The sequence below is a fragment of the Acomys minous genome, assembly GCF_964271855.1.
Source record: "Acomys minous genome assembly, chromosome: 18".
Lineage (NCBI taxonomy): Eukaryota > Metazoa > Chordata > Mammalia > Rodentia > Muridae > Acomys > Acomys minous.
Genome location: NC_140501.1, coordinates 5,366,218 through 5,385,462, shown reverse-complemented (window position 1 = coordinate 5,385,462; position 19,245 = coordinate 5,366,218). Strand labels below are relative to the sequence as shown.

The 19,245-nt window shown below is 45.8% G+C and overlaps 2 protein-coding genes across 7 annotated transcripts in view; one reads left to right on the top strand and one right to left on the bottom strand.

The window, feature by feature from the left end:
• CLDN10 (claudin 10) overlaps window positions 1–19,245 on the top strand; it is an 80,104-nt gene that overhangs the window by 53,636 nt on the left and 7,223 nt on the right. Inside the window, exons 1-3 of one of the 2 annotated variants that reach the window (XM_084767140.1) lie at window positions 7,452–7,942; window positions 14,231–14,392; window positions 14,481–14,562. In XM_084767140.1, coding sequence (XP_084623266.1) covers window positions 7,723–7,942; window positions 14,231–14,392; window positions 14,481–14,562 — 464 coding nt within the window. In that variant the 5' untranslated portion in view covers window positions 7,452–7,722. Of the gene's footprint in view, window positions 1–7,451; window positions 7,943–14,230; window positions 14,393–14,480; window positions 14,563–19,245 lie in introns of those variants that run through there. The other variant, XM_084767141.1, reaches the window with a different exon arrangement.
• Window positions 16,013–19,245, bottom strand: part of DZIP1 (DAZ interacting zinc finger protein 1) — a 79,875-nt gene continuing 76,642 nt past the window's right edge. For 2 of the 5 annotated variants that reach the window (XM_084767132.1, XM_084767133.1), the window contains one exon: window positions 16,018–17,126. In XM_084767132.1, coding sequence (XP_084623258.1) covers window positions 17,020–17,126 — 107 coding nt within the window. In that variant the 3' untranslated portion in view covers window positions 16,018–17,019. Of the gene's footprint in view, window positions 17,127–19,245 lie in introns of all 5 variants that reach the window. The other 3 variants (XM_084767134.1, XM_084767139.1, XM_084767137.1) reach the window with 3 other exon arrangements.

Genomic DNA, 19,245 nt, shown 5'->3' with positions numbered 1-19,245 from the left:
TGTCCCAGGAGTCCGGACTTTGCCTCCCATTTTTGCCTTAGGTGCTGCCATAGTCAGGGTCCCCATTGCTGCGATGAAACACCATGACCAGAGCAGCTCGGGGAGGAAAGGGTGTATTTGGCTTAGGCTTCCACATCACTGTTCATCACTGAAGGCAGTCAGGACAGGAACTCAATCAGGGCAGGAACCTAGAGGCAGGAGCTGATGCGGAGGCCATGGAGGGGTGCTGCTTACTGGCTTGCACCTCGTGGCTTGCTCAGCCTGCTTTCTTATAGAACTCAGGACCAGCAGGGCAAGATGGCACCATTCACAATGGCCTGGCCTGGGCCCTGCCACATCAGGAACCAATTAAGAAATGCCCTACAGGCTTGCCCACAGCTGGATCTTATGGAGGCATTTTCTCAAATGAGGCGCCCTCCTCATTTGACAGAATAGGATACGTCCAACTCTCTCTAGAAGAGAGAAGAAAGGGAAGCTACTTAAGAGGCAGTTTTACAGAGAGAGGAGGCAGTTTTTACCAGGACAGTAATAGAGAGATGGGTTGCAGAGAGAGAGAGAACTCTGGTGAAGATAGAATGATCCAGAAAATGAGAAGAAGCCAGAAGAGTAGAGCAGATTGCTGAGATAGTTTGAGCAATCCAGACCTAGAGAGAAGCCAGATTAAATAAGTGAGCTGGGAGAAGAGTTTGAGCCAGAACAGCTGAACTTATTAAGCATTAAGTCTCAGAGGCTGAAAACATTCTAGGCCTAGGTTAAATTGTATGGAGGCTAGAAGCTTCCAGAACTAGGCCTAGGTTAGCAGAAGGAGGCAGTCAGCCCTGAAGACAACAATTGAGCCAGGAGAATAAATGACACTTACATCATCAGGAATGGCTTCCGTGGCTACTCGAGATTTTAGAGCCACCGCTCTTTTTTTCTACACTTCATAGCTCTGTCCTCATTAGCTCTTTCTCTCTTTGGCATACACAAGCTAATTGAGTGGTATTTGTTTGGCCTTTTCCTGTTCCCTGTTTCCCCAGTGGAATGCGAGCTGCATCTGGGCAGGAGTTTGTCTGGTTTGCCCACCCCTGGTGTAGAAGGGTGCCGGAGCTGTACGCACACAGTAAACGCATGCTGGATTGGTTCAATGGATGACTAATGCTATTTCAGAAGTCAGGGCAAATGGGAAATGGACTTCAGGGTTGGTTGAATGCTGTGCTCACAGAGAGGAACCCCAGCCTCTTTAGACTACACAGCATTTCATGCCATTGCCCTCCTCTGCCCTCCCAAGTCCCAGTGCAGCTCAGCAGTCTCTGAGAGCCTTGTCCCCACCAACTGCTTCTGTGGAGCCCCTGTAGCACACTCAGGGCAGCTGCAGTTGCCTGAAAGGACATGATGGACCAGATGCAAGCAAAAGCAAGTGGGCAGGAAACTGGCATATAACATCTAAACATGACCTTTCCTCTTTGACTTTAATGCATCCTGGTCAGCTGAGAGCAGTCAAAATTACATCCACGCATGCCTGGTGGGAGGCAGAGGCAGGAGGATCTTTGAGTTCCAGGCTGACCTGCCTGGTCTGTGGAGCAAGTTCCAGGACACCCAGGGGCACACAGAGAAACTCTGTCTGGAAGTAAAATTAAAGCAACAAACAAATCACCAGAAAGTAACACACAGCAACACGAGGATGAGAGCTTAGAGCTCTCAACAGAGCCTCCAGGGCAGCAGGCGGGAGGGAGGCTCTCACTGGCTGAGCATCTTGCTTCCAGTCAGCTCTGTTAGCAGAGAGGGGCCAGAGCTCAAAGCATGGAGACACAGATGCCACAGAGTAGCTGAAAACATGTGTGTGTGAGAGTGTGTGAGTGTGGCTGTGTGTGAGAGTGTGAATGTGTGTGTATGCGTGACTGTGAGAGTGTGAGCATGTGAGTGTGTTGAGTGTGTGTGAGTGTATGTGTGTGCACATGTATGTGTGTGCCCTCACAAAAATGTTCCCGCTCTGAGCTACGACATAGTTGGAAAAGCATCACTCACGATGAAGCACACTAGTGAACTTCATTTCACCTGTTGCAAAATCTACTCAACGTGCTGAAATTAAGTAAGGACACTGGGCACCTGTTCAAATACTTGTACTTAGGAAACCAATTTTCTTGGAAAATAAACCGAAGTTGAGTTATCTGGAGTTGATTTAATTCAGGTTCTGTGTGTTTGCTCTTACACTTAGTAGGTGTAGAATGAGTTTCTGCAGAGAGCTGTCTTGGCGGGACGCAGAACTGAGCTGGCTGTGAGTCAGGCAAGCTCTCTGCATCCGTGCCTGGGCTTGCCTCTCTCTGTCTCTGTCTCTGTCTCTGTCTCTGTCTCTGTCTCTGTCTCTGTCTCTGTCTCTGTCTCTGTCTCTGTCTCTGTCTCTGTCTCTGTCTCTGTCTCTGTCTCTGTCTCTGTCTCTGTCTCTGTCTCTGTCTCTGTCTCTGTCTCTGTCACACACACACACACTCAAAGAGTTAATTATAATACGAACACCCAAAGCCATGAAAAGATTCTCCCTTCTTCCTATCAACTCCCACTCACGTGATTTGCCACCCGGTTTTGAATTTTCTTCCTCTCTTCTCCTTACTTCTTTTGGCCCCTCCCTTGGCCCCGCCCACTTACTTCCCTGTCTCTTCTCTGGCTCTTGGCACCGACCTCTTTGTTGGCAGTCCACCACTTTTTGCATTTCTAGTTTAAAATTTGCAAAAATAATTCATTCATCCGCATTTACTTATAGTCAGTCTACATCTTATCAATACTATTTTCTTTTTCTGAGTTTTGAGACCGGGTCTGGTGGCTGCCTTGGTTACAGTGCCAGGTTTTTTCGTGAAGCTGCGGATTGGACTGACTCCAGGGCTTCCTGCGTGCCAGGCAAACGCTCTGCCCACAGAGTCTCATCCCCAGCTCTGAGCGACAGCGTTTGTGTAGAAAACATAATCGCACGCTTGCAGAGAGAAGACCTCTGAGTAAAGGCCAAGGCGTGTCCAGATGAGTTCCAGCGCGGTCAGCGTGATATGGCCACCGATGTGCGTCCTTTCTTTCTATCACCGCGTCCCAGACCTTTGCATACACTGTGTTTACTCTTTACAGACCTTTGAAAGAAGTCCTTTTTCATTACCGTTAAAGAGTTAAAGAAATGACACTGAGCAGGATAAAGCAGGAGCGAGAATTCCCCCTTAAGTCCACAGTTTGCTGCATTTACCACATCACCTACTTTATAAGTAGACTGAACTACTTTACTTTATCGTTTCTAATTTTAAGAAACAAAAACATAAGATTAGTACACACTTGTTTATTTGTTTTAAGATTCTCTCATACATGCTCCATCTATAGACACAGCTTCCGTTAAATATATGGGTGGAGCTAGAAAGCAAAGTGATGCCGAGGCCAATGGAAGCTTAGAGTCCTTGTCGGTTTTGTCCACGGATAATCGGATCGAAGCCTGGGAGGCTTTTCGGGTTGGAATCTGTCCTGGGGTGATCCTAGATCACTCCATTGTGTCACAGAGAAAGAATTTGCAAGTCAGGAAAATAAAATGACATATTCAGAAAAATAAACCCTGTTTGCAGGCCCATCCTGGGTGTGTGGGTTGAGTTTACATGGGGGGTGGGGGGGAAGGGCATGGTCCAGATGCTCACTGACCGACAGAAAGCATCCTGTCCACTTGCAAACTGGGCTTCCAGTACCCCACAGTGAGATGCACTCAAGCTGGAAGGGTACTTAGCTGCAAGATGCTGAGTCCAAATGTGCCCGGGCTGTCCTGTAACTGGGAAGCAGTGTTTCCAGCAAATGCCTGAAAAGCAAATCTCAAGATAAAGGCATCAACTGCAACAGGCCCGGGCAACTGTTCTGATGTGTGTGTCCAGCCTCAGAGGTGGAAACAATAACCATCTGAACATTTGCAACAAAGTAAAAAATGAGTGCAGATGTATGTGTGTAAATGTGTGTACACCTGGATGTCCAGTGATGTGCACACGCACATGTGTGTACAGCGATGCATAGATGTAAGTGTTCACTCCCTAAGTTTTCTTGTCACGCTAAGTTTTTATACTCAGTAGATTTCAAGCATCGTAGAACTTACACAGAACTCCAAGAGTGACTAACATTAGGGAGAAGAGCACAGACACACTATTTTAATAACAGTTATGACGTTACTGCCTTTTTAAACAGGTGTTTGTAACAACACCTGGTGGCTAAGTGGTTGTTTAGATAATGCTGTTTTATTTGGGACTTACACTTCATCTCAGCCTAGTAACAGCTGGCTACCTCACTGGGATCTAGGAAGGAGCTAATGACTACAGAAATCAAATTTGACGCTTAGAAAATCCCTGAGCCGTGTTGAAAGGCACACCTATGTTCTTTGGCAGGTGAATTGAGTCTCAAGGTAAGAATTTCTGCAAATCTCCCATCCAGTTGCCCAAACTGGTTTCACTCCTACTGAACAACGGGGGTTGGGGGTAGGGATGGGAGTGGGGGGGGGGGGGAAATCCTCTAGTTTTCCTTAATGATCACAATAACACCACACAAATAACTTTTAATGTTAAGGCCCCACCAATGGGAAGGATGGGTGTTTCAGGGTATAAAGTATCTTCAAGCTGAATTTGTAATTTCTCCATCAGTTAGTGTTCCTGGTCACAGAAAAGGATGCTCTGCAAAGAACAGATTATAATTAAGATGTTGCACTAAGTACGTTAGAAAAGGCTGTTTTCTTGATAAAGCAACCTTTTACATTTAAGAATAGTGTGTTATGAATAGTTAACTAAAAGTGTCAGTGAGCTGAATGCTATTGAAAATACGGAAGTGTTTATCAGTTGAAAGCACTCCGTAAACCACTTTGCAGATTAACTGCAAAGGTTATTTGGGACTACATAATCTTAAAGCAAAACAAGACATTTATTTTTCTTTTTAAATATCCTCTATGTGATCCCTTTTCCTTATCTGTACTTTTTTTTTTTTAATGTTGGATTGCACAGTACTCTGTAATACCCTTAGCATCCTCCTGACATCCAAACTGTGAATGCTTATATATTACACACTGGTCCTTAGACATTAAAGAGAGTATTTTTTCCATTCTTGTGGGTTCAAGAATGTAACTTTTTATAGTACATATGTAATGCAGTCTAGGGAGTGTAACACTGTGCAGTCTCATAGAAAGGGTAAAGCATAAAGGCGAAAGAAACATTAAATGAAGATAAAGATTGTTATTAGTCTTTAAAAATCATTCAGGATGGTATTGAATTTTCAAATTTATTTCAGTAAATACTATATTTATCAAACATTAAAGAGAGTAGAATGATGTCCTAACGAGAGAGAGAGATAGAGAAAGAGAGAGAGGAAGAAACGTCAGTCAAGCCTAGAGGCCTGATGACCCTGGCTAAGGAGCTCACAGCGCTGCCATCCAGGCCATAGTTACGCATTGTTTGTTGCACTTCCCACTTGTTTTAAGTTGAAACCATGTTGCGATCTCTACAATAATAGAATAGTTCTATTTTAAAGTTTTCTTTCTTCCTTTTTTTTTTTTTTTTTTTTTTTTGGTTTTTCGAGACAGGGTTTCTCTGTTCTCTAAAAGACCGGGAGGACGAGTGGACCACGTCTCCTGTGGTCCATTCCAAACCTAAGTTTTAGTAATTCAGTGTTCAGCTCTGTGTCTTCTCCATGGCCACCTCGTCACGTCAGATCTCACTGTGCTTGACTTGGTTAAAAAACAAAAACTAAAACAAGGCCACAGTAGGCCTGTGTGGAGACTGTGGAGCTGGGCTGGGAACTTGCTCCTCTGAAGCTGACTGATTTATGTGTTTTAGGCCTTCGGTTACTTTTGGCAAGAACTGGATCCTGAAAGGTCACACACCAAGCACGGCAAGAACTTTAAGTGGACAATAAGACGCCCGTAATGAAGCCACTGTCTTTGTCCTTTCATTTATGCCCGGATTTGTGACCTCAGGAGCTGGAAGGACACCTTGATCTTTGTGTTTGTCTTGAGGCATCGAGAAAAAAAAATAAATGAATGAGTTTATTCTTCAATTAGGCGGGAAAGGTGGAAGCTCTTTTTTTTTTTTTTAAGCTGGAGTGGGTTGGAGAGAAGGCTCAGTCGGAGCAGAAAGGCCTGAGTTCACAGTTCACATCCCCAGCACCTCTGTAAAAGCTGAGCACAGGGGCGAGCATCTGAAAATCTCGCACTAGGGTTGGGCGGTAGAGAAAAGTCCTGGCTGAGAGCTCACTGGCCAGCCGGTTTGTCAAAATGGTGAGCTTCTGCTTTGGTGATGGGCCTGGTCTCAAAAAACAAGATGGACAGCCATAAAAGTGAAAAATAGTGTTTATCTCTGGCCTACAGACACACGTGCACACACACATGCACCACACATGTGCACTCAATCACACACATATGCACATACACTCATGCACACAGATTCAAGCACACACACACACACTCACACATAAGCTCATGTATTCACTCAATGCAGACACCTGTGTACACATTCACACAATGCACACTCACACAATGCTCACAAACTCACACATATATGCACATGCATGCTCACACATTCACAAACATGAACATACTCACATACATGCACAAACACACACACACTCACACACACACAAGCAAACAAGATGAAAACAAACGTTGTTGAGGCCTGGGGAGATGGCATAATCTGTAAATATACTGTTGTCCAAGGGTAAGTTGCTGAGTTCCGATCCCCAGCAGATGGTGGTGCAGAGCTCCAGAGGTGGGCAGAAAAAGTGGCTCCCTGGTCAGCTGCTGGCCCAAACTGAAAGCCTTAGGGTCTCGGCCTCCACACTCACAGGCATACACACACCTGTGTACACACACACACACACACACACACACACACACACACACACAGAGAGAGAGAGAGAGAGAGAGAGAGAGAGAGAGAGAGAGAGAGAGAGAGAGAGAGAGAGAGAGAGTTGAACAAGATATATAGCTGGCCCTCCCTTGCTTCAGACCCCTCATGTCACAGACCAGACCTCAAACTGAGCGCCCGTAGCTCATAGTTAGCAAAGACCCTCACTGGATTTTCTGGAGCTTGCGAGGTAGCCATCTGCTATCTTGAAGTTAGGCCTGAGCTACACTTGATTATTACTTTCCGCATACAACTAGGCAAAAAAGAACTGCAGAATTTTAAAGGCAAGGCCAGTTTCAGTCCCAGTACTCCCTCCTTAACTAGCCAAACAGAGTCGCTCAGACAAGGGTGGCACACTGGCCTTTAGCGGTCAGCAAAGCGAGTCTGCGTTACCATACCGTGTCCTTTCAGGGCACAGGAAAGCTGTTTCTGCCCTGCTTTTACAAGGCACTCAGTGAGCCAAGCTATTTGCCGCGGGTAGGGCTGGGTCTGGGACCGCTCGGTGGGAGGCGCAGCAGGCTGTCCACATCTGGTTGTCCCAATAAAAGGGCCGTTTTCCGCGGCTTGTCTGTAGGAGATTTGGGAACCTCGGGCCCAGGAGCCCGCTGGCCTAAGGCTTTGGCGACTGTGGACGGCGGGCCAGCTGCTAGGGGGAAGCCCAGGCGGTCGACCCACAGATCGCCCCGCTCCCCCGGGGCGCCGGGACCGGCAGTGGTGGGAGCGCGGGTCCTCTAGCGCCCTCAAGTGCCCAGTGGGCGGGACGGAGGCGGTGACCGGGGGCGGAGCCTTGGGGCAGGGCTCACGGGGGTCGCCGAGCCGAGTGGGAGCAAGCAGGAGCGCTGCTGCAGCCAGCGGCATGGCTAGCACGGCCTTGGAAATCATCGCTTTCGTAGTCTCCATCTCGGGCTGGGTGCTAGTGTCCTCCACACTGCCCACCGACTACTGGAAGGTGTCCACCATCGATGGCACTGTCATCACCACCGCCACCTATTTTGCCAATCTGTGGAAGATCTGCGTTACAGATTCCACCGGTGTCGCCAACTGCAAGGAATTCCCCTCCATGCTGGCGCTGGATGGTCTGCATCCCTTCGGGGCCCCCATCCCCATCCCTGAACCTCGCTGGCTTTCCTGGCGGGAGCGTCCTCTTAGGGACCCGCCGTGGGAACCCCGGGGAGGGAGGCCGGGCCTCGCTCTGCTCCGGGAGGGTCTACGGTGTTCGCTGTCTACAGATGGCTGTTTCCGTGAGACACCCGAACCTGGGACAAGAGTAGGAGCAATTCAGGTGTTTGGGAAGCGTCAAGGCTATTCTGTCCGGAAACGGCAGGGTGCAGAGGTTTGCCACCCCACCACCAAAATCTGATTCTCATTAAAATGGCACAATTGAGATCTAAGAATGCTCGCCCTGAGAGCTCCTTAGTAGGTTCATTGAGTATTTGAAAAGCCAGGCTGGGGCGCGGCGGGGGGTGGGGGGACGGGAAAGAACCATATTGAAGTTTTTTTGTTGTTCTCCTTAAAATCTCTCCTACAAACTTGACGGCTTGAGCTTAAAACTCTCTTTTAGTTTTTAGGAAAGTAGGTAGCCCTTGCCCATGCAGGGGTAAAGTGGCTGCAGAGGGCAGGGAATGTTGGCCAGCAAGAATCAACAGAACATAATAGCGCACTCCCGAGTTATGTGTGAAGATTCTGGGTCTTCCTTGCTTGGTTGTTTTGCAGATAGATATTGACATAGAAAACTGGCCGTTTAGTTTCCAGAATACAGTCGGTACACAACCAGCACAATGCTCGCTCAAGTTCTAGGCTCCTCCAGGATTTTACAAGCAACTACATGGATTCTGGAAGAAAATTAGGAAGAGCAGCTTGCCTTACTTCTAGATTTGAGGTGTTTTCCTTTTCTTTATTATTCCTCTTGCATTTTTTTTTATTTGCATAGCTGGGTAAATAGAAGACTTGATTCCCTTAAGACAGTGCTTGTCACAAAAAGCAAACTGTTGCTCAATTCGGTGGTGGAAGCTCGTAGAAGGGTGGCTCCGGGGCCGGGCTCTGTTGTGTAAAAGAAGTATCTGGAACACGGTTTACTGCACGCGTTGCTGGTGAGTTTCCTGTGCTCAGCAGAGCACGCATTCAGGAGGCAACAGGCGAGCTCCTGTTTCTGTGGTCTACGCTCAGGAACACAGGATTCACAGTGTGTTCTAGGACTAATCCGCTTGTAACTCTGTTGTGGCCTGAGATAGCCTGCTGGATCAGCCCAGCTGGGGGGCAAGGAAGAGGGGAGAGAGAGAGAGAGAGAGATAGAGATAGAGAGAGAGAGAGAGAGAGAGAGAGAGAGAGAGAGAGAGGAAGTGAGAGAAAGGAAATGCTCCTTCAGGTTCTGAGTACAGAACAGTGGGGCTTCCCTTTCTGTGTTTGCTGTGAGGGGGGGCGTGTTCTGTGGTCCGGGCAGGCTGGGTACTGAGGAGGACACGGGCACAGTCCTCATTCTCAAGGCAGAGAGATAGAGATAGAGATAGAGATAGAGATAGAGATAGAGAGAGAGAGAGAGAGAGAGAGAGAGAGAGAGAGAGAGAAGTGCCTTTCATGTATGCATACGTGCAAAATGACATGGTCCATACTGTTTTTAAATTAACACCATCTTTGAAGTGGGTACAGACAGGAAAATCTTTTTGGCTGCTGCACAGCTCTGGATAGAGTGTTCACTCAAGCTGTCTACCCCCAGTGGACACTGGACTCTTTCCGACTTTCCCCTGGAATTCTTCACATTCACCTGTTTGTGTGCATGTACACTTCTGTACACTGTTCTATGGCCAGACCGGAAGAACAGGCCTTTGAATGTGCAGTTCATGCAGCCACGGGAAGCTGCTTTGCCACTTTCTCACCTCTCTTCCGATCCAGAATTGCACATTATAGCCGTGGTCTTACTTAAAATGTTATTTTAATCTGCATTTTCCATACTCTCCCTGAGTCTGACAATTTAAACTTATTTATTGACCGTTTCTCCTTTTTTTCTATTTATGTCTATTTTTCTCATTTATATGTCATTTATATGTCTCATGCCCAGTGATGATAGTTGTGTTGTTTCTTCTGGTTTTTTGTATGTGAATCCTCGATTCCTTAGGCTCTCTGAGCCCACCGTTTGTCTATGTGATGTCGCTTTTTTAACATACTGAACTTTGACAATAATGATGTAATTACAATTATCAGTCTGTCCCTTGGTGACTTCACTCTCTGTGGTGTACCAGCACATTTTCAACTACAAGAGACCAGAGCTCAGCCACAGCTACTTTTCCCATAAAGGGAGTTGGTCTCCCCTCCCCCACTGTGAGTGGAACTTTCCAGAGCAGCACCCTCTCTCCTAACTCTACCTTCTCTCTACCGTGGACTTCTAGGGCAGGTACTGGGTGCTGGGCCCGATATTAGAAGTGGAAGGAGAAAGCTCACAGACCAGAACCATCCTATGTCTCCCCTGCTTGAGCCAGGATAGGCTCCAAACTAGAGATAGGCTCCAAAGCTCTCTTGTGTCCCGGGAACCAGAGTGTCCTACTGGAAACCAGTGCTCTGAGTTACCATCCTCAGGAGGAATTGCTGTGGTCCCCAGGGTTCCCCTTGGTGCTGTAGACGGGATTCTTCAGCAGTTTCTTGCCCATCTACTGTTCACCTGTGATTATCCCTGTTTTCCGGATGAGAAATGAAGATGCCGAGGGACCACTGGGTAATGCAGGACACACTGTGTATAACCGGGAGTGTGCGGGCTGACGCTCGGCCTCTCTCCTTCCCTCATCCACTATTCTCTGCACAAATACACCAAGCTACTAGTATAACAAAAGCTTGCTTTCTTTGCAGTTAAACACAGCAGCTGATTTGCAACTGAAAGGTGAAGGACACATCATTAAGAGGACATTTAACTTTCCCGGGGTTACCTTGAAGGCTTCCTGCAGCAGAACTCATTTGGTCCAAGTTACTGTTTGAAAAGTTCACAGCTGAAGGAACTGGTGGCTGCTCTTTACTGCTAGCCCATAATCCTTTCAAAGCACCCTTGAACATCTCCTTGGCCAGGCTGTTTTTACCGTGTGCCATCCATTTTTGCTAATGGGGGTGTTTGCCATTTCTTGCAGGGGGACTAACTATAAATTATACCTTGAGAACTTCTGAGTGAGTATGTTCATGCCTCAGCACTTTAATGTGTTAATTAGCTATTAACGGTGTCAGTAAATTAGACCTGTCAGAACTAATGGCCTCCTTGACTAGGCGTTAGCTGCCACTTCTCTGGACGGTGCAACTCCTAAGTCTGCCCTCAGGAGCTGTTAAAAGCTGGGGTGTAGAGGTCTGCCTTGCAAAAGATAAACTCCCGAGAGTCTGCTGAAACTCACTAACAGCCTGAGAGTCTCATGTTTTAGGGACCAGTAGGCCCCAGTTAGCAAACCTCAGGCTAATTATCACCACAAGCCATCCCTCATGGCTGCCAGGGGAGTTTAGGCCTTGTCTTGGTTCCCCATGACAGGAAAACTAGGACAGCCATTGTCCTTCCTGCATGCAAAAAGTTAGCAAATTGTCCTCGGCAGTGTACTGAAGCCAGAGTGGAGCGCACTGCCCTGTTCACGGTGGTTCTGGGGAGCAGTGAAAGAGAGCCAGAGCTGGGTAGGATGGGGAGCAGTGAAGGAGAGCCAGAGCTGGGTAGGGTGAGAACCTGCTTGGTCCTCCTTCCTTCTCCCTAGGCCAGGGAAGGCCAGAGAGGAGAGACTTTAGAATGAGGGATTCAGGAAAAAAAATGTTTTATTCTGAAGGGTGAATACTACTGTTATTTTCCCTGCCTTGCGGGCTGACTGGGCTGGACTGGCACGCTAGCCAGTGTTTATTAGCAGGGAAAAGCATTCCCTGTTCTAAATGACCAAACTGTAGGACCTAGACCTTGGTAAATTCCAGACCGTCTATCTGCCAGTGATAGAGGCTGTAAGGTAGCTGATTACGGTGCATAGTAAAGCGATGTGTGTTTCTGTCTTTCCCCAAATATATGTTACACACAAAAGTCTCCCTTTTCCCATGATTCTCCTCCCCGGGTTTCAGTAGCCTACAGTCAACTACAGCCCAAAATAGTAAATGAAAAATTCCAAAATTAAATAAACTATAGGTTCTGAATACATTTTATTCAAATAAGCTGTTAATTATTCTATTTTACTTAATGATTACCTTTTTTCTTTTTTCTTTGTTTTGAAACAGCATCTCACTGTGGAGCTTAGGCTAGCGTTGACTCTACCCTCCTACATCATCATCAGAGTCCTGGGATTACAGGCCTGTGTTCCCAAGCCCAGCTTTACAATTGCTGTTAATTTTTTCTGTACTTAATCTGTAATTTTTTTTATCATGTATTTAGAACAAAACTGGTGTCTATATAGAGTTCAGTAATATTTGTGGTTTTGTAGGAGTTTTAAAACAAAACATGTCGCACACCGATCAAGGATACTGCTGCATTTGTCTGTGTGTATATGTGTATTTGTGTGTGCTTGTGTATGTTTGTGTGTGTTTGTATGAGCCGCATGCATGTGAATCTATCCTTCTACTTTTGTTAGTTAATGTTGGCAGTTAGAGTAAGCTAAATGCAACCTATTTGCTGCCTGTAGTTTTTGTGGTGAACAGGGAGCCGCTTTTGATTATCCTTGCAGACACTTTGACTTTGTAAGGTCGTGAGGAGAGGCCTTCTCTCTGCCTCAGTTCCACTATTGTACTGCAGCAGCAGAGACTCAGACACACACACACACACACACACACACACACACACTCACATATACACACACACACACTCACATACACACACACACAGACATAGACACACATATAGACACAGATATATATACATAGACACACTCACACACACAAAGACATGCACAGACACATACACACAGACACATTCATACACATAAATATACTCATACAGACACACACACATAGACACATTCACACAGATACACACACACAGACACACTCACTCAGACACATAGATACACATAGACACACTCACACAGACACACATGCATTCACACACATTCAGCCTTGCAGCACCATTGTTCTTAACAAAAGAACCCTCTATTGTCCCAAATCAGGTCCTTTTGCTGTTTTCGATAGCCTCTGCCTTGGCAAAATTAATATCACACTATAAAATTGGAAGGCATTGCCATGGCTGGCTGTGTTTATAGGGCTTGAGGGTGTGTGACATGAAGGAGAAAGAATAGCTCCCTTTTGCTTTTCAGCATGGATCTATTCTTTTCCAGAGAAGCGTGGGGCAGGGGATTACTGACATTTACCCCACAAAGTGTAACTATCAGTTAGCAGTATTAGTTATCAGTGGATTTGCTTGAGTATTAAATAATGGTAGGTGGCTACTGCTTATGTTGACACTTAAGGGGGCTTTTGCTCTTTTGTTTTTATTAGAAACTTAATTCCCAAAGTAAACATGATGTGTGTGTGTGTGTTTGCTCACTGTATTTGCCTACACCTGGTGCGTTCCCCTCTCACTGCATCAGACTGAAAGACGATCTTGTTTCTGACTGAAATGAGGTGGCCTGCATGGGAATGCTCTATCACTTTGAATTCTGTTCATTTAGCATGGGTTGGTGCCTGGCCCAAAGCCCTGCTAAGGTTTATCATCACCCCAGCTATGCAAATAAAGTACGTGACTGAGGACATGAAGGGTTCAGTGGGAACGAGCTGAGGGACTAACCCAGGGCACTCGTTTACAGTTGACTTAATTGTGCTTCTCACCTATTAGGCAATGTTTCCCAAAGCCCAGCTTTGTTCCATGCACCCCAACCACAGCGCAGTGTCGCTAAAATAGTTCATAGACCACCCTGGGCCAGTAGCACATGCTGGCTAGTCTCACTTATAAACTGCCATTGCTACCCAGGAGATTTGACCCTTTGGGGAGTCTTGCTGCTCAGGTGTAAGCGGTCTCATTTTGAAGTGCCAGGCTCTCTGTGGTGTCTATTAGAAGGCAGATGCACTAAGGAGTTGGAGTGAGAGGAAGTGCAGCACGGACTCAACGATGCTTTCCAGGCTGGGATCCTTTCTACCATTTGCTAGCTCACCCACAGCAAATCACAGAACCTTTGCATGCCTGAGTTTCTGCCTCAGATAATACAGGAATAACATAAAGATCTAGCTGGAGGCTATGCATAAGGTGGACCTTAAAGGGTGTGGCACAGAATGGGCTTTTCAGGTAGATTTGCTTGCATGTATTACCCATTGTGTTACAGTTTTGTTTTTCTCCCCCCACCAAGACAGTATAACAACCCATCCCAAGTGACGACAAAAAGGGAGGCTTCTTTCTGGAGAGATGTGCAATTTGCGTTAACATAAGCGACCTGCTCTGATTACAGGTTACATCCAGGCATGTAGAGGACTCATGATTGCTGCGGTCAGCCTGGGCTTTTTCGGTTCCATTTTTGCACTCTTTGGAATGAAGTGTACCAAAGTTGGAGGCTCAGAAAAAGCCAAAGCTAAAATTGCCTGCTTAGCTGGGATTGTGTTCATATTGTCAGGTAACTAGTAACTTCCTACCAAACAAGGTGTTTCTTGGTGTGAGTGACACAACCCTGACCGCAGCACTTGCCCACTGGTGTTTTTCAGGTCTCTGTTCCATGACAGGCTGTTCCCTGTATGCAAACAAAATCACAACCGAATTCTTTGATCCTCTCTTTATGGAGCAAAAGTAAGTGTTGTTTTCAGTCTATATGTTCCTAGCTCACAGAAAAATGATACAAATAAATGTATTATATTAGGGTATAGATATCCTGCATAGCTTTTGAAAATGAAATTTGTTGGTAAGTGCTAGACTCTAACATCAAATTTAAGGGTCAGCTTGTTGAAGGATGCATTCGGCAATTCATTAACATTGTATATTATCTTTAAATAGCTCAAAGCGTAGGATTTAGAACAATAACCTCATCCATTTTACATTATAAAATGGGAGCAAAAGTCAGGAAAAGTTGGTGTGACATAAGATGGGAGGGAAGAGAGCTGAGTTATGAAGATGAAACGTGAAAAAGCTTGATTGTTCATTCAGAACAGTATTTGCTAAATGCTAGCCTCTGGACCTCGTGAATTTGCTCCACTGAGGCGGCATGAGGGTTTCCAACAATGTTGTAGGACCATGACACCCATCCCTGGCTATGGCTGGCTGCTCGTCTCTGTAGGTGATTGCCTTAGGACTAACATGTTAGTTTGATGGTTGGTTATTGTTCCCGAGCTAAGGGCTGCTGCTTTTTATAGGGTCGCTATGATTATTTCTTTGTATTGGGAAAATCCCAGGACACCAAATGAGAAGTAGTCAGCCATATGTCAGCTCTTTTGTCTCCATGAAACTACTTACCTACTTCTATAGGAAGCTGTGTGTGTGTGTCTGTGAGGTGTGGAGGGGTATAAGTGTTCTGCTGTCAATCAGGCTGGCAACTATATTTCAGACTTGAGATAAGTATTATAAAAGTTATATAAGTATAATTTAAAGGTCAGGTATAGAAATAATTGTCCAGGTGGGCATTATTTTTCCTAGTGCATTTAGAAGTTTCCAGAGACTTCTAGTTCTCTCTCTAGTGTAGCTAATGCTGAAGTCAGAGCAGCTGGAGTTGTGAGGGCTAATGGGGATTATATAACACAGGTTGGCCCCTTCATAGCCATGCACAGCATTGCAGGGATTTAATCAAATTTATTTATAATGCCTTCATGAAATGGGACACTCTCTCTTGAGGTTCTCTTTCTGGAATCAAGGTGAGAAGTCAACTTCCTGTTGACAGGAACTTGGACTAAACTGGTCCACATTTCAGACCAGGGAGTGGAATTCTGTAGACCCTGTGCTTTGAAATGTGCAATTTATAACAACAGTTTCATAATTTTAAAGCTAGATGCTGCATGCACTTTCATTACAGAGTTTCTGATATACATTTATTTTAAAATAGTTTCCATTCAGAAATTTTACTAATTAGGAAACAAACAAACAAACAAAAAACCATTGTCCTTGGACCCAATATAATTTTTACTCTTCTACCCATGTTAAAAAATATAACCTGATTTTTAAATATTCTCTTCACTTTTTTTTTTGTTGTTGTTGCATTTTGTGTTTTTTGAGATATAGTCTTGCTATGTAGCCCAGGCTGGGCGTGACCTATAATCCTCTGGCCTCAGCATCCTGAATGCTAGGCTTAGAAGCTCCTTTATTTTTGAAAAAGATTTGAACAGATGTGCATGACATCAAACCCTGAGGTGAAAACTGAGACCTCACAATCTCAGTAAATTCTAGTTGGATCAAGGAATGGCTGCCCTTGAGAGTTGTAAACATGCCATTAATTCTAATTAAAGAGTCATGAAAGGAATCCAGGCTTCATGCAAACTAAGTGTGCCTTCAAAAGCCAACCAATTGGTGATCATTATTTCATCTGATGCTTTATTTCTTAATCAACACCTTCTTGGATGGGGTGGGTGATAAAAATAAAAAAACAAAACAAAACCAAAAAACCCTACATGTTCGCAACTAAAACAGAATTAAATTGGCTCCATGGGTCTTGAAAAGTCATCTTTAAAGCAGGGCTTTGACCTGGCTTATTCAGGGAGAAAATGTTCTCAGCTGGCTGATTTCAAGTTCATTTGTGCTTGAATGTGTGTAGGAGTCACAGCTCACGGCTCTGCCAACCCAGGTGAGGAGAGGTTTGGAGCAGGTGCTGTTGGGAAGGGTCTAGCTTTTTCTTTGATGTCTTCCTAGGCCAGCATGAGGATTCTGTTGCTATCTTGAGGTCAGAAAGCATCTGCTCCAATTCTGTCCACCTCCCACAGCGCCTCCAAGTGGCACCGTCCCTGTAGAGAATCTGGTCCTTTCAGACCCGCACAGAGCTTCCTGCCCTGCCCACGGTCTGAGGAGGCAAGACTGCGGATGGAGCTGGGAGGCACGGTCATGTTCCCCTTCCCACAAATGCCACACTTTAGGCTACATGCAGCTACCATCGAGTGTCTTCTCCCGGGTGGTGGCCCAGAGGGGTGCGTGTAAGGAGCCTAATGAGCCTGAGGAGCCGTGTGTGTTCGGGTCCTTGGGCGAAGGGCCGGAAGATGTTGGCCACTGTGGCTTAGGTTCTGCTTTGAATTTCATGAGCCCGAACCCTAAAATGCACCGGAAGACAGTTCAGGCTTTGGGATGTGGGTTTCCTCTTGTTGGTTTGCTGATGCTGTTGAACGCGACAACCTTTGCAGAGCTCCATGTTGTCTCTCTCTTATATACTCTTTGGCTGCCTAAGTTAGGAAAACACAACTAGGCTTACCAACAAATCCCTACTGTGCGCAAGGAACCCAGTTGTAGCTTTATTCACGAGAAAAACATGAATGGCTTCAAGGGTAGAGCTGTGGTCAAGAATCTAGTAGTCACACTGTTATGCAAAATATTCAACGGATATTTATTCTAAAACACTCCCCCCACCCCCACCCCCGCCCCAGCCCATCTCAGAACAACTTGCCTTACATTTGGCAGAATCATAGTGCATAAATAGCTCCCTGTGTTTGTTTGTTTGTTTAAAGATTTATTTATTATTTATACACTGTTCTGTCTGCATGTGAGCTTGAATGCCAGAAGAGGGCACCAGATCTCACTATAGATGGTTGTGAGCCACCATGTGGTTGCTGGGAATTGAACTCAGGACCTCTGGAAGAGCAGGTGGCACTCTTAACCACTGAGCCATCTCTCCAGCCCCATTTTTTTCTGTGTTTGTGTATTTACTGTTCCCCGCTCTTTTGTCTTTGTTTTTTTTTCATCTCCGAGATGAGTCTGTTTGCACAGCTCCAACATGGCCATTTCCAGAGACTTGAAAACAAACCCTTCTCTTCCCTTTAGGCAATTTCAAACCAACTTCCACCTTTTTATTAAAACAAAACCTAACATATCCAAAAGAAAAAAAAACCCTACCCTCCTACAAGCTTATGCTAATAGGTACCCCAAAGCAAGGCTCGCAACCCACACATGATAACATTATTCTTATCCTTGCTTTGTTGCCCAAACCACTAGCTTCCTGAATGTCTTGTTTTCTTAAATAAACTGTTCCAAGATACAACTGATCAGCAGAAAGAAGTGCTTTTCAATTCAAGAAAAGTAGCAGCCTGTGACCGTGATCCGTTTAAAGGCACAGGACAGACTCTCTGCTGTGTCAGCCACTCTTGGCCTTAGAGTCCCAAGCTTGGGTCTGAGCCTCCAGGCTTTCCTGTTTTCGGTTTTACTGTGGAATTCCCTTCATTCCTGGAATACTTTGGTTTGATACTTTAGGATGCAGACTATACCCTGCTCGGTGAAACCCGTTCACTCTTGTGGCTGTTCAGTAGTTAGAAATTCATGCTTGCCAGGCGGGGGCTGTGTGCTCACTGTGGGGTCCACGGTCAGTCCCCAGCACAGAAGGGTGAAGCATGCGAGGAGCAGAGGGCAGAAAGAAAGGAGATGAGATGGAGGGGCAGGGGTGGGAGAGGAGGGGGGTGGGGGGGAAGAGCTACCTTCAGATAAACAATCTCTGCTTGAAAAGCAGCCTTGTGACCTTGACCTGCTACTTAACTTCTCTCTTCCACCTTCATCGTGGGCAAGCACGGCTATATGGATGTGTGTTTAAGATGACTCTGCTCACGAGGTTATTTGGAAAGCAAACTCAGGTTGATAAAGAGCCCATAGGGTTTGAGGTAAGAGATTATATGTAAATGTTAAACACCAGAGTAAAAAAAAAAAAAAAAAACAAAAAACAAAACAAACACACAAACAAGCAAAAAAAAAAAAAACCTCAACAGTAAGAAGGTGTGATGATGTGACTTCAGTGCTCAGAAGCCACATAGGTCACCTCCAGTTTCTGGAATTCCCCCGGATGCTTCTGTTAGGCTAGTGAGCCTTTAAAAACCAACTGGGATAGCGAGTGTTTGCCAATTGTTTCAGTTTCACTGACTAGCCTGTGGCGTAATAATTCCTGTCAGTTTACCTGGGCTCTACTGGTAGTGCCCATATTGCAACTTTATTGGTAGTTATTGTTTTCTCTCCTGGGTCAGACTGAGGGCATCATGAACCAGAGAATGCACGGCTGGACTTGTTGTATCCTTGTAGCTAGTCCACGATGCAGGACATTTGTAGCAAAGTCAGCAGCGAAGGGAGGGGCTGTGTCTCTCCATAAACGGCAGGCGTTTGCTTATGAGATAAGGGTAAGTTGATGAGGGTGTGAGAGATGGCTCAGCCTTCAAAGGTTAGGCTCAGAACCAAAAATGTCAGCAAGGATCCTGGGTCCAAACTGCCAGAAGTAAACTTGGCTCTGCCTCTTCCTAGCTGTGTTCTTAAAAGTTTCAGGTTGTGTCTCCCTCCCCCCCCCCCCCCCCCCCCCGCCCCGGTTTTGTG